The following is a 14,864-nucleotide window of genomic DNA, read 5'->3' on the forward strand; positions in this document are numbered from 1 at the left end:
AAGTTTAAAGGTTGTTTATACATAAACAATAATAATAAAACACTGATAAATGTATTTATAATATTTCTTACAAGAAAAAAATCAAGTAAAATCGTATGCATATATTATATTAGGTCAGTACATAATATCACAAAAAATAAAAAGATAAAATTTACATTTAAAATTTAATTCATTGTCTAAAAAGTATTTTAACATAAAAAATATGACTTAATGAACTGCTTGTGAATTTTAAGTCATGATAGCGAGCATACAGTTCATGGCGTCATTTTCCGTAACAAATAAACCAAAAAGTTTTTCGCTACAATATATAAATTATAAAAAATATTATTTTCTGACAATAAATACACAAGGGTTTCTGGTTTTCACTATATTTTATTACGAAAATTAAAGTTTCTAATGTACTTTCAGGCCTGCCTAGCATAACAACCCTAGAGTTTTTAAATTTCTATCGTGTCGAGATCGGAATTAGTGATTATTATATAATTATAATTCCGATCGATCATCCCAGATTAGGTTTACCTAGATTTCCAAATCTAATTTTTTAATAAAAAAAACGTAATTTATTTGGTTTAATGAATAATTCACTATGAAAATGCATTTAAAAAAAATAGATGAAAAAAAAACATTATTCATTATTAAAAGGGCATGGTTAACATAACCTCAAATAACCTCACAAAACTGTAAAAGGTATTTTTATTATGGAAATATTTTATTTAAATATTTTATGGCAAAAACAAATTAAATACGTAATTTAATACATTCCTTATATTATATATTCGTCTCCCCCAAAAAACTGCACTTTATATGTTCTTTATGATTAGGCGTTTTACTCATAAAATCCTTAATTGCCTATATTTCTCGTATTTAATCTATGTACACCTTTATTTATTATTAAATACTAAATCTATTTTTATTTAATGCTATTCTCATTGCCCTATTTTGTAATTTTTTCAACATCGTTTTATCTTATTTATTAGGCATATTTAATATTGTTGCACAATAATTAAAATGGGGCAATGCAATCCTATTGTAGATTATTTTACATAATAACATATTTCTTATTTCAGATAATATACCTAATTTATTATTTTTTTAATGTATAATTACAGTGTTACTTTTTTTAAATATTTCATATTAACAACTATTTCTATAATATAGTTATTATATAGCTTTTTATACTATTATTTGACATATTTTTATATTTAATAATCAAGTATATTATTTGCTAACCATATTTATATTATATTTAAAATAACAAAAAATCGAATTCAAAATGGGCGACCATTTTCTCTTATTCGGTTGGCAACATCTGCGGCGGCGCCAAGATTTTATTTCAAATTTACCATCTTTCGTCTATTTATGGCGTGTTAAATACTGATGTTATTTGACACGCCATTTATTGGAGTGTAAATTGAATATAAGCAGCTCGTACAACATTCATCGATTTTAATGGCCATTTGCTCGTCACTTAGGGCCGAATACCCGATAATTAATTTTACATCTTGCGACAACACATGCGCGCGCTTTCGGTAAAGCGCTTGACATATTGACGCCTGAATGCAAAAATTCACTTTGCATTCGCACCTGTTCGCTCGACGCAATTGTTTATGCAAAACTCACTTGAATGATCTTTACGGATTGATTTATGCTCAGATTAATTACTCCCAATGAATGCTTGATTTCAATCGAACACTAAACGATCTGCTCACATTGAGAAAATGTTTGACAAACACTACTATTCACGTTTCCGCATGTTTGAGCGTTTTAATAAGCGTATTAATAATTATGATTTTTTATCACATCTACTTCTACAACAATTTATATTGAGTACTGAATCATGCGGTATTTTCCAGCGGTTAACCAGTGAATATTGCATTTAAAAGAACTGTTCAATAACTGGTTATTTTATTCCGGTTAACCGGTTAATAAAAAATACTGATGTAAACTACTATATTATCTATTATGTATTACATTTATTAGTTAAATTGAAAGTGAAGTACAAAATTAATTAAAGATTTAACTGAGCTCGACCATTTTTTCAGATTCGTAACTTATAGTATCTCTGATAACGCTAGATATAAAATCTTATCTTGAATTCAGTTATTATCGTTTACTATAAGTTTAACTGTTATACGCAATATTATTAGTTAAAGTATATTAATTAAACGTGTAGGTATTATAAAGGGCGTCGCGAGCCACCGCTAGACACGCGCGAAAAATCTGTGATTTATGTGATTTATGGATATCAACCAGTGTCACACAAGCGTGGGTGGGTGGGTGCCTTATGTGCGTTTTCCTGATTGTTTGCTCAGTCACGTGTCGAAAGAATTTTCTATCGGTCAGGAAGTCTTTAAAATGTATGAAAACCTATATAAATTAATATTTTTAATTTTACACTCCACCCCGGATTTATTTTAAATTTTAGAACATTTTACTTATTAGTCTAAGCTTTTTAAGCAAATGTATAATTTATTTTTAATGATCGTCATTTTAAAACAAAATGGCGGTTGAAACAGGCTAACGAACTTCTTTTAAAAAATACAGGGTAATTTTTAAAAGAAGTTTAATGGCTGTATGATAAACACTACGACAGTTATTATGTACTGAAAAACTACTATAATACATATACATATTTTTTGGGTAAAATACATAGTATATACAAATATTATTTTTATTATTTTATCAGTTTTATAATATATTTTTTCAAAATTTCTTTTCACGAATGTTTTGTGAAAATCAAATTAAAACTACAGCAGTTATTGCAGTTATCGCATATCATATAATAAAAATACAAAAATTACATTATGAAACCATTTTGACCTTACCATTTTTTCTCTCAAATACTTTGCTGAATAGAGTAAAAAAATAGTTTTTTAATTGCTGCTTTTTTAAAACAAAGTGGCGGTTCAGTCTGGGTAGCAATCTTAGCTGAAATATTGATGATGTATATTTTTAAAAAATCGTAGAGATCACAGCAAATTGAATTTTTCTGGCACAATTCAAAGGAGCCTCTGCAAAAGCAATATAATAAAATGCAAAAGCAATAAAATTAAAATATTGGTGAAAAATATATTTTGCCGTTATGTAGTATTTTTAAAAACGTTAACAATATTAAAACGTTAAAAATATTATTTCTTATTTTTATTATTTTATTAATTTATTTAGCTTAATAGCTAATCTTTACATCTAACAAATTTAGTAAACATATATAAAAATATATAAAAAATACATAACAGAAAGAAAAAATATACAATAATAAAGACTTAATATTACAATATTTTATTTCTATATGTACGAAGGTGTTTTTTTATTCCATTTATAAAACCCGTTATATTTTTGCTGTTTCGGATTTCTCTTGGAAGACTATTATATAAATTAAAACCTCCGTACATAATTCCCCTAGCCGTACTCGTTTTCTTATACTTAATTATTTTTAAATTTTCTTTATTTCTAGTATTATATTTATGTACATCTTTATTTCTTATTAAATACTTATTAAAATAGTGTGGTAACATATTATTTTCTAACTTATATATAAATACTAATACATTCATACTCAATATTTCTTGAACATTCAACCATTCTAATCTATCAATCATACTTTTACAATTAGTTAATCTATTTTTATTTAAGATTACTCTCATTGCCCTATTTTGTAATTTTTGCAACATTTGTTTATCTAATTTATTCAACATATTTAAAAGTGTTGCACAATAATTAAAATGGGGCAATATTATACTATTGTAAATTAATTTTTTTGTATTTATACTTAATATATTTCTTAATCTAGATAATAAACCTATTTTTCTACTAATTTTTTTTAATATGTAATTACAATGTTCTTTAAAGTTTAATTTTGTATCAACAATTACTCCTAAATATTTTATATTATCCACTATTTCTATATTAGAGTTATTTATTACTATTTTGGTACTATCATCTAACACATTTTTATAATTAATAAACATACATTTAGTTTTATTCTCATTTAATTTAAGTACATTATTCTTTAACCATATCTCTAACACACCTAATTCATCATTCAAATTACTCACAACTTCTTCAATGTTATCACCCATGCAATAGATCAATGTGTCATCCGCAAATAGATGAACTTTACATTTTTTTACGTTATTAACTATATCATTTATATATAAAACAAACAACAATGGTCCCAATTTAGACCCTTGTGGTACTCCATAATACACTAACCTCTCTTCAGAACATACATTATTTATCTTAACTTTTTGTTTTCTTTTATATAAGTAATTATTAAACCATCTCAAAACTATATCACTTATACCTATACTCTCCAATTTCTTCAACATTATTTCTCTGTCTATTGTTTCGAAGGCTCTCTTGAAATCCAAGAAAACTGCTCCAATGATTTTGTTTGTATCCTTAGCCAACAGCCAATCATTTATCACTACTTGTAATGCAGTTTCAGTGGAATGCTTTTCTCTGAATCCCGATTGTTGTTCACATATTATGTTTTGAGAAGTAATAAATTCCTTTAATTGTTTGATTACTACTTCTTCTATTATTTTTTCTATACACGGTAGCATGTTGATTGGTCTCATTTCTTCAACTTTTTTACTATTTTTTATTTTAGGTATAGGTACAATAGTAGCAATCTTTAAATTTTCAGGCATTTCTCCTAATGAGAGTGCTTTATTTATTAAATAATTTAATTTAGTTCCTATTATTTCCCATGTTTCTTTAATTATATTTATATCTAGTTCATCAGTACTAGTTCCTTTTTTAAATTTACATATTATGTTATGAATTTCATCTAATGATACTGATTTAAATTTACTAAATTTTACAATTAATGTTTTATTATTATATTGTACTAAATTACTAATCCTTGGTATTGAATTTACAATTTCTTCTATGCTCTCAATGTAATATGTATTCATCTTTTCTGCCATTATATAAGGATCTTGATATATATTTCCATTAATTTCCATTTTTATTATGTCGTTTTTCTGAGTTGGATTAATTAATTGTTTTATTGATTTCCACATCTTATTTGGATCATTTTGTATTTCATCTATCAATTTTTCATACCATTTCTTTTTAGCCATTCTTAATACTTTGACTGCCATATTTCTACATTGTGTGTATGTTTTCCATTTTTCATTAAAGACTTTATATTCTATTTGTTCTGTTTTTAATATTTGAAAAATTTTGTATGACTCATCTCTTTTCTTTATAGCATTTTTAACATCATCATTAAACCACGGTTTTGGGTTGTAACGATATTCCTTTTTAAAATTATATTGACTTTTTGTTTTACAATCTACTATATTCTTATAAATTTTGTTCCATATCCTATTAACATCCATATTATCTACATTCCAGTCACATTTTTGTAATTCTAATCTTAATTTATTAAAATTAATTTTTTTAATTATATCAATTTTTTTTGTTTTTTTAAACTTAAGTTCATTATGTTTTTCTATATAAATATATACAATTGAATGGTCAGTTATTCTTGGAGTTGATTTTACTTCACAATAAATTTTTTTGTTGTTGGTAAATACTAAATCTATTAATGTGCTCGATCTATTATTAGTCCTTGTATTTTCTTTGACACATTGTCTTAAACCAAATATATTTGATATTTTTTCTAATTTTGCTGTGTAAAAATCTTCACATTTGTTCCAATTAAAATTCCAATCTCCAATTAAAACAGTATCCAAAATTTGATCAAAACTCCATTCTGCAATATTATTTATAAATTCTATGAATAAATTCGGATTACTATTTGGAGATCTGTATGCTATACATAATATTATGGGAATTTTTTCAATAAAAATCTTAACTGTGATAGACCAGTATGTCTTATCTTGATTATTTTTAAATATAGTATTGAATTTTATATCATTTCTAATATACAGTATAACACCTCCTGTATGTCTGGAATTAGAATCACATCTAATTATATTATAATTGCCAATATTTAGTTCAAATTCTTCAATGTCATTTGTGATATGGGTTTCAGTTAACCCTAAAAATATTGGATATTCCTTTTCAGTAATTAATTCTATTTCCTCTTTATGTTTTAAATAACCTTGTGCATTGATTAATATCCCAGTTACTGATTCTTGTTTCCCATATGAACTTGATTTTTTTAATTGCTATACTATATTATATTGTATTTTATTATAGTAATTTTGCTCGTATCTTTTATAAATTGAACAATTTCTATCCATGGAGTTGTGTTCCACATTCAAATTAAGATTTAGTAATTTATTTGCTCTACAGCAATTCACACAGTTTTCTTTTTTGTTGCATTGATTTATTAAATGTTCTTCCGAACCACATTTTATACAATTTTTTTTATTTTTACATTCACTGGCTTTGTGATTATAACCATAACAGTTATAACAACGGTATATGAATATGTCTTCATATACTTTACACCTATCCCATTCAATATTTAATTTGCCTACATCCATTATATTTTTAAATGTCGTAACATCTACTTCAATAATAGCATCATACTTATTAAATTTGTTTTTTTTAATATATTTTACTTCTAAATAACATTTGTTTTCTTCTACACATGTGTTTTGTTTCATTATACACTTTTTTAGTTGATCATATTTTAATTCTTCAGAAATTCCAATTATTTTTATTTTTGGTTTCTTTAAATTTCCTACTTTTATATTATATTTATCTCCTAGTTTTTTTACTGCATCTGTCGTAATTTTCGATGCATCTTCTTTACTATCACATGTAATTATTATACCTCCTTTGCTTATTGGTCTTATATTTTGTATTCCAACTTCTAATTCTGTTGGTTTAATTAAATTTTTGCAATCCTTTTTTGTCTGCTCTATATTTTGCAAATTTTTAGGTATAATTATCGCAATATCTTTTCCTTTTTTTACGATTTCCGAATAATGTTTCTTTTGCATTTTATTTTTAATAATGTTGTTATTTAAATTTAGTTTATCCTTTATATTATAAACATCTTTTCTTACTTCATTTAATAACTCAAATATTGAGTTATTATTTTCATTTTTATTATTTACATCGTCCCTATTATTTTTTAACACATCTAATAAATGTTTATACATAATATCAAATGTATTAGTTATAATGGTTTTTTTTTCTTTTGATAGAATATTACCATTTGATAACAATACATTTAATTTTGTTTTTAATTCATCCATTTCTTTTATTCTGTTTTCTGGCGTAATTACGCCCGCTATATTCACGCCGCTATCGGCCATTTTTTTATGTAACAATACTAATTATTTCTATCTTATACTATTTATATATTATATTAATCAATCTATTTATACTATTTATTAAATTGTGTTACTTACGCGCAAATATCTGCCGGTTTTCACCTCCAAAGGGGTTGGTTACCACAATCTTGGCTAATTGCACGGCAGACACATGCACATACGATGAACACAAACAACTTTAATAATTAAAATTAAAATGAGATTGATTCTTTAAATATTAACAGACGTTGAAATTAAATGGCCGTTCGAAAATCTGTTATAGACCATTTGTCAAATCGCGCGCACGTGCTTTCGTTGACATTTGTGCGTTTGTTTATAAAACATATAATGAAATGAAATTTTACGCCTTTCTAAATGTAGGTTAAGCCCGTATTAATTTTATCAATTTTAACTAATCATTTTAGTTTCTGTTATTTAGGTGATTACGCGTAAAATTGTTCCATATACACATCGAATATAAAGATCAGATAATAAATAAAAAGCAATAAAATCGTGTTGACACCGTCGCAATGAGAACGCTCGGCAATGAGCGTCCCCATTGCGATGGTGACGGCACGATTTTATTGCTTTTGACGTGGATTTTTGACTTTTGTGAAGGGATAATTGTTGCTCTCCTATTGCTCGAAATTCGATTAAAGTGTTAAAGTCTCCTATTCATAGTCTAAAAATGTACATTAAAATTAACGAAAGTTGCCATTTGATACACCTATATTATTTTACCTAAAAAATAATAAACAATGTTTATGCTACAGTTACAGACAAAAATATTTTATTTAAATTCTACTAAATTTAAATTTTATAATTTAATTTTTTCACTCTTTTTTGAATAGTCGTTATTTTGCCGTTACTAATTAGCAAAAGCGAGAAATTTACCAGATTAATTTTTCAGAATTTTTTTATGAAAGTTTGATTAAAACTACACCTTGAGATCTTATGCAGTTTTGTCATAAAATATTGTGTTTTACTCATCGGCCTGTTGACATTTTCCAATGACGCCAACTAAATAAATTAGCCCTAAGCCATTAAAATAATGGCCATGTAATACTGTCGAAATAAAACTGACAATATAATATAAATCTATATATAAAACATATAAAATACTGACTAAATCATGTTTTCGTTGAATACAAAATCAACATTTTTAATGGGCATTAACTCTATCTACGCTTACAAAAATTAGATATTATTTTTCCAATTGCAATACTGTCGCCGTTTTGTAAAGATTGTGGTATTTTGAAAAGTTATATTAATTTTAATACTAATTTTAAATATTTAATAATTTACGGTAATGGTCAAAATAAAAGCTTCTATGTTCATTCAAGTTTTAAAAACAGCCATTCAACTGGTCGTAACCTAATCGCTTATTGTCACGATCCTTCAATGCAAAACAAACAAACATCTGCGTCGTATCGCAAATATTTATTTAACGAGAATGCAGCGCTTAAAAGTAGCCCGAAATTTTATCTCTTAGACTTTTCCGCCTGTCCTGTGTTTACATACTTTTCGCATTGTGCGCTAATTCGTCGCAGTCGATTGGTAGCGTAAACACGGATCGGTGGCAAGGTGATAAAAGATGCAGACGTGCCGCTCCGAAGCGTCAGTTCGATTCAGGACTATCGAAGGCCTCGGACGCGGCGTCAATCTCCGACGTAATCCTTTTTTCAGATTGCGGGGAGGACGCGCGCGATGGCGGCGCCGTTCTGAACGTCGCGCTTTTTGGCCGCAACGCACCCAAAGTCGTCCATGATCATATTTTGGGGAAAGTTGATTAAATAATATTATTTAATAAAATTTCAACAAATAACGCGTTCGAGGTCGCGAATCTATAATTCAATTTATTAAAAATAATAAATAAAATGGAGTCGCCTGGAGTCAAAGAGGAATCTCAGCTGATTCCCAACGGATGGAACGGGCAAGCTACGACGAACGGTTCGCTATCGCCTGGAATATATTATCCCAACGGTAAAAGGTACATCATTATTGATTTTATTGTGTTGTGTCTTTAATCTTTTGTAATGCAGTATTCAATTTGATTGAATGCGATTTGCGTCATACTATTTAAGTCGAAATTTGTTGAAAAAACCCAAATGATAAACAAATCATTACCTTTGACGATTAAGTACTTGTGGTTATGATTCAACGCAGGTAAATCAGAATTTGATATTTTATGTATTTAACAACATTGCTATTTGTATTATTTTATAATGAAAGTAGTGGCGAGGGAATTTTATCAAAAAACGTATTTTATAATTCCTCTTTTATGTATATTATATATTTTTGTGTATAATATATTTTTTATACAAAAAATAACGAATCGTCACAGACCTGTCTTTTCGTAACAAAAACATGTTTTTGAGTTAGCAACCGGTTTCCTGAAACTGGCGATAACCGACTGTGAAAAAGCGCGTTTGCATTGAGAAGCTGGTTACATACACATTATTAATCGTTCCGGTGTTATTGACGCTCTTAGTCATCGCGGCGTTATTTTCATCATAAAAAGGTGCTAATGTCTCGCGTGATGTTCTTTTCAGAAGTCGAGCACAACACCGGCACGGAGCGCGCAAGGTGAGACGACGAGCAGTGCTCAAGAATGGCGATTGTAACGTTCTCAAGTCCCGCATATCGCAAAGACGACTGCGCTTCCTTCAGGATATCTTCACGACCTTAGTGGATACGCAATGGCGTTGGACTCTCATAGTGTTCACGCTCAGCTTCATCTTATCTTGGTTGGCTTTCGCGGTCATCTGGTGGCTCATCGCCTTCACCCACGGAGACTTGGAACCCGCGCACCTTCCTCCCAATCAAGAAGAAGCCAACTGGAAGCCTTGCATGGCCAACATCTACTCGTATAGCTCTTGCTTCTTATTCAGCATAGAAACCCAGCACACGATCGGATACGGTTCGCGTCTCACGACCGAAGAGTGTCCAGAAGCCATATTCGTGATGTGCATCCAAAGCATATTCGGAGTTATGATGCAAGCTTTCATGGTCGGCATCGTCTTCGCTAAAATGACGAGACCCAAGCACAGAAGCCAAACTCTGCTGTTTTCAAAATATGCTGTGATATGCCAGAGAGACGGAGAGCTATGCTTGATGTTTAGAGTGGGAGACATGAGAAAATCACACATCATAGGGGCTAGCATCAGAGCGCAGCTCATCAGATCGAAGATGACCAAAGAAGGAGAGTGCCTTAATCAGTATCAAACCGAACTGGGTGTTTCGGCCGACGGCTGCGATGCTGACCTATTCTTCATTTGGCCTTTGACAGTAGTTCATAAGATAAACAACGACAGCCCTCTTTACGCCTACACGGCTAGCGATATGCTCCAAGATCGTTTTGAAATAGTGGTCATCCTGGAAGGCACGATAGAGTCCACCGGACAGTCGACCCAAGCCAGATCCAGTTACATAGCCTCCGAAGTGCTATGGGGTCACAGGTTCGACCCCATGGTCTCCTACAACAAGGACCGCCAGGGATACGAGGTGGACTATTCGAAGTTTAACGAAACGACCCAAGTGGACACTCCTCTCTGTTCCGGAAAGGAACTAGCCGAGTTTTACAAAGCCAGCGACGATTACAGAAACGTCGGTCAGTATAATGAGAAATATCATTCAATTCACGTTAAAGTATGAGATCACTCGAATATTCAATTGGAACTTAGCATATTGTTGGATCTTGATAATTATATTAAACGGTGCTACTGTATTTTCTTAATCCGTATATAAAACACACATGCAAAATATATTTTTCTTATAAAATCGAGTCAAAATAATAAGACAAAAATATCATCCATTTTCACACCTTTCTTGTCTTTCTAATTGGTGAAGGTTTTTATGTATTTTCTCATTGGTGTGGTATGTGAAACAAGAGGAGTCTGTCCCATGTATATTTAGTCAAAATTAAATATATATATATATATATATATATATATATATATATATATATATATATTCAATAGCATTAGAAAGTATTTGATAATGTTTTTGAGATGTGTATTGATACAAAACTTTAATACACACTCATTGCTATGAAATTTTTTGCAAATAAAATGGCAGTTCTTTTTAAATGATTTTTATTGTTATATCGCAGCATACAAACGTTCATATATTAGTGGCAAGATAATTGATAATATCTATATAATATATACGTACATATATAATACAATTCTTAATACTATCGCTTTTCTGTTGTATGTTTTATTAGCTCCTTACTTTTATGCGACCCTGTGGAGGCTTTATTAATCTATTATTCGATAACATCATAAAATGATTAAACATTGAACAAATTTGCAATACATGTATTTATAAACATGCTTTTTATATATTTTATGGATTGAGTCATTGGATGTCTTAAATATATTCAGAAAGCTTTGTTAAATTCTGATAAGAAAATGGTATATATTTTGAAGTAAAAACAGTCAGCCTTACCCTCCCGCAAAAATTTAAACAGTATTTAAAAAAATATATGAAATAGTGCATACAAATTTAGATAAAACTTCTTCTTTTTTTGGTGCCTTATTCTTACTTGTGCGCGAATGTTTCGAAAGCTTTCGATTTCAAGCAGTAGCCACGATAGAATCTTCCTACCCAGGCATTTTTTAGCCTCTACTTTGCTCTCAATAAGGCTTTGTATAAGGTAGTATTTCTATACGTTCAGAAGCTTCCGGTGCTTATGCAAGAAATGCAAAACAGTTTCCTTGTTCATGTATGCTGTTGCAGCGTTTGTGGTGAATTCATTTAAAAAAATTGGTAAAAATTATTTCATCTAATTTTTTTTATATAACATTAGAACTGGTCTACACGACCAACAATTGTTTTCACTCAACGTTTAATAATTTATGCTTTAAACACTATGTTCACTCAATGGCGTCCAAAAGTTTTATGTTTTACATTACACAATCACTAAATGAATTTCAGTAATGATAACTAGATCAGTTCGAAGGACTTAGTCCTCTTCAGCCGTCTTTCAAGATTGACTGCCTCGATGTTGACGTGCTGTTCGAGTCTTGTTTTATAACACTAGTGACGTCTTTGACACCTAAGTTTCGATTATTTGAGCATATGAATTTGCATCTAAATAAAACAACTTTTCAATATTTATTCTTCTGAGCTCAAAGCTCATTTATTTATTTTTTGTGTTAATATAAAACACGTCACTACGTAATAAATTTTGAAGGCTATCCATTTTCTCCTTATCTACCCTCACCACTGCTGAATGATTCTAATCTTCCTGGATTTTGAAAAAGTTTTTGACAAAGTTTGCCGAAGTTTCTGATTACTTAATTTGGTTATTCAAAGTGTCAGTCTCGTGAGTTGTAGCGACTCTTTCTGAACAGGGACGTTATTTAAACTTTTTCTAGAGGGGGGGAGCCAAAAGTTAGCCAGTTCATAGTATTTAATTAAAGGACATAAATTTAAGGGATTCCCTGTTTATATATCTATGTCAAAAGTAATAAAATCATGTCGTCGTCATCGCAGTGGAAACGCTCGGTTATCTAGCGTTCATATAAAGACTTTTATAACATTTTTACGACTAACAATAAGTGACAAGCAATTGAAGCATATTTAAACCGCTTATTTTCTGAGAGATGAGTTGGCTTAGTATATATTTTGGACCTAACCTAATAAAATAACTAAAGCTACAATTAATTTTGGAACTTTCATTAGGTTAGGTTTGGGTTTGAACAGCAAATGGACGTTTCGCAACTGTCAAATTGAGTTTCATAGAGCGTATAATTCCACTAGCGCCTATCAAGTAAATTATATTATTCTTAGTATAAATATATATTTACTGGTGAAAATGTATTTTGACTTCATTAGTGAAAATGTAACTTTACTGAATAATATACTATCACTGTAACATGTACACATCTCATGTAAATATATAGTAATAAGTATGTAAATATAAATATTATTACATATGGAAAAGTTGAATTCATATAATTTTACTGGAACATGCAGATAAATTATATTTTCACTGGTAAAAACATAAATCTTCTAATGAAAATGTATTCAGATATGATGTCAGTGAAATGACTTATTATAAAAAAATATTTTCAGGATAGATACCCGTTGTTTTATACATCCAAACGATTAATGGATTTTCTGTGAAGATGGACTGAAAATTATTTACCTTTCAACATTGAAGGTATAATGTCGTGTCGCTTTCCAGAACTTTATTGCCAGAGAAGTTTTTTTATTACTTAAGAGCTTTTGGTTCTGGTTTGCTGTGTTCTATAAGAACACAGCGAACTGCCAAACATTGCCAGGCATTTATTTAAATTACTGAAGGGTGCTATAAAAAAAGTCATAGATTTTTCAGCTTGTTCATATTCATGGAATTTCAATTTTCCAGCTCGCATATGGCAGTAGTCATCCATCTTATCACGCTGGCATTATGCGTTGATCTGTTCAACGATGTTAGCTATGAGGAACTTGTTCATTTTGTGCATTTTTTTAAATTACATTTTACGGCAGACCCTCTCGTTTTGTGTTGTATATAACCTATTCAAACCCTTTACATATATATCAACCGATATAGATTGCTTAACCGCTTTGTGTATGTGTATAGATCATGGGGAAACATTGTCGTTGCGTCCGCCGCCGCTCGAGACGGCCATCACCGTCTGATCATCACCAGTCTACACAACTTCAATCCATTAGATAACAATTAATAATAATAATAACAATAAAAATAATCAAGCATTCCATCAACCCATGGGTAACCCCATCATGGCAATAAAACGAAAATTTTCGATAGATTTTCTAGCGCCGCCTCCGGCGAGATCTTGCGAAGAGTGCGCCATAGCCTCCGATGACAATACTGGAGAGGAAATCCCATTTAAGACCGAAATATACGAAGAAGTGGACGAGACTCGGATGACGAACGAAGGGGGCTGCGAGACAACACACCCTGAGGGTTATGTCGGTGTTAAACACGACGAATGTAGTGAATGACAAAAGTGATTAAGGAGAGCGTCCTGTTTCGTTTACCCCAATTAGAAAATAAACTGTCGATATTCGATATTAGTCTAATTAGTTATTTATATTTGTATGAATTGTTATGGTCGCTTAACGATGCTTTTTTGGGACCAAAATTAATATTGTTTAAAAAATTGATTATGAATATTAGCAATGTTTGGTTAGTGCCTTTGTTTTATTAAATGTGTGCAATAATGACGAAAATTGTAAACGACTTAAATAATTAATGTCACGATTATGTTATTATACGTTTACATGCATTATGTATGATATTATGTAAAAATATAAACGTATATTGTAAATATGTATGCCATAAGTTATTTTAATTATTCGAATAAAGATTTTATCCGATACACTATTATTATTTTACTAATACTGGTGTTGTTATTGTTAATTGATGAGATAAGATAAAAATCAAATTATTGAGGACGTGAAATTTTTTTTTCTGTTCTGAGAAAGAATACATTTATTCAATTCTGTCATGAACCTTAATACATAAAACGCAAAACATCCTAATGATATGTTTCATTTAAATAATATTACATACCATCTGGATGTGACGTATAAAAAATTATAATATTAACATACATAAATTTACTTATTACAAATCTGAACAACACA

General features: G+C 29.6%; 2 protein-coding genes across 11 annotated transcripts in view; both read left to right on the top strand.

The window, feature by feature from the left end:
* Positions 1–9,933, top strand: part of LOC148226878 (G protein-activated inward rectifier potassium channel 3-like) — a 61,296-nt gene extending 51,363 nt beyond the window's left edge. Inside the window, exon 10 of one of the 2 annotated variants that reach the window (XM_088202091.1) lies at positions 9,794–9,933. The gene's annotated coding sequence lies outside the window, so the exon portion shown is untranslated. Of the gene's footprint in view, positions 1–8,927; positions 8,944–9,793 lie in introns of those variants that run through there. The other variant, XM_088202095.1, reaches the window with a different exon arrangement.
* The window catches only part of Irk2 (Inwardly rectifying potassium channel 2), a 28,778-nt gene extending 14,184 nt beyond the window's left edge, over positions 1–14,594 (top strand). For 2 of the 9 annotated variants that reach the window (XM_088202120.1, XM_088202125.1), the window contains 2 exons: positions 9,794–10,851; positions 14,023–14,594. In XM_088202120.1, coding sequence (XP_088058246.1) covers positions 9,794–10,851; positions 14,023–14,219 — 1,255 coding nt within the window. In that variant the 3' untranslated portion in view covers positions 14,220–14,594. Of the gene's footprint in view, positions 1–7,952; positions 9,232–9,793; positions 10,852–13,833 lie in introns of those variants that run through there. The other 7 variants (XM_088202121.1, XM_088202129.1, XM_088202127.1 and 4 more) reach the window with 6 other exon arrangements.
* Positions 14,595–14,864: the final 270 nt, after the last annotated feature.

Source organism: Plectrocnemia conspersa, unplaced genomic scaffold (genome assembly GCF_051122295.1).
Source record: "Plectrocnemia conspersa isolate PC_06_02 unplaced genomic scaffold, ASM5112229v1 ptg000013l, whole genome shotgun sequence".
Taxonomy (NCBI): Eukaryota; Metazoa; Arthropoda; class Insecta; order Trichoptera; family Polycentropodidae; genus Plectrocnemia; species Plectrocnemia conspersa.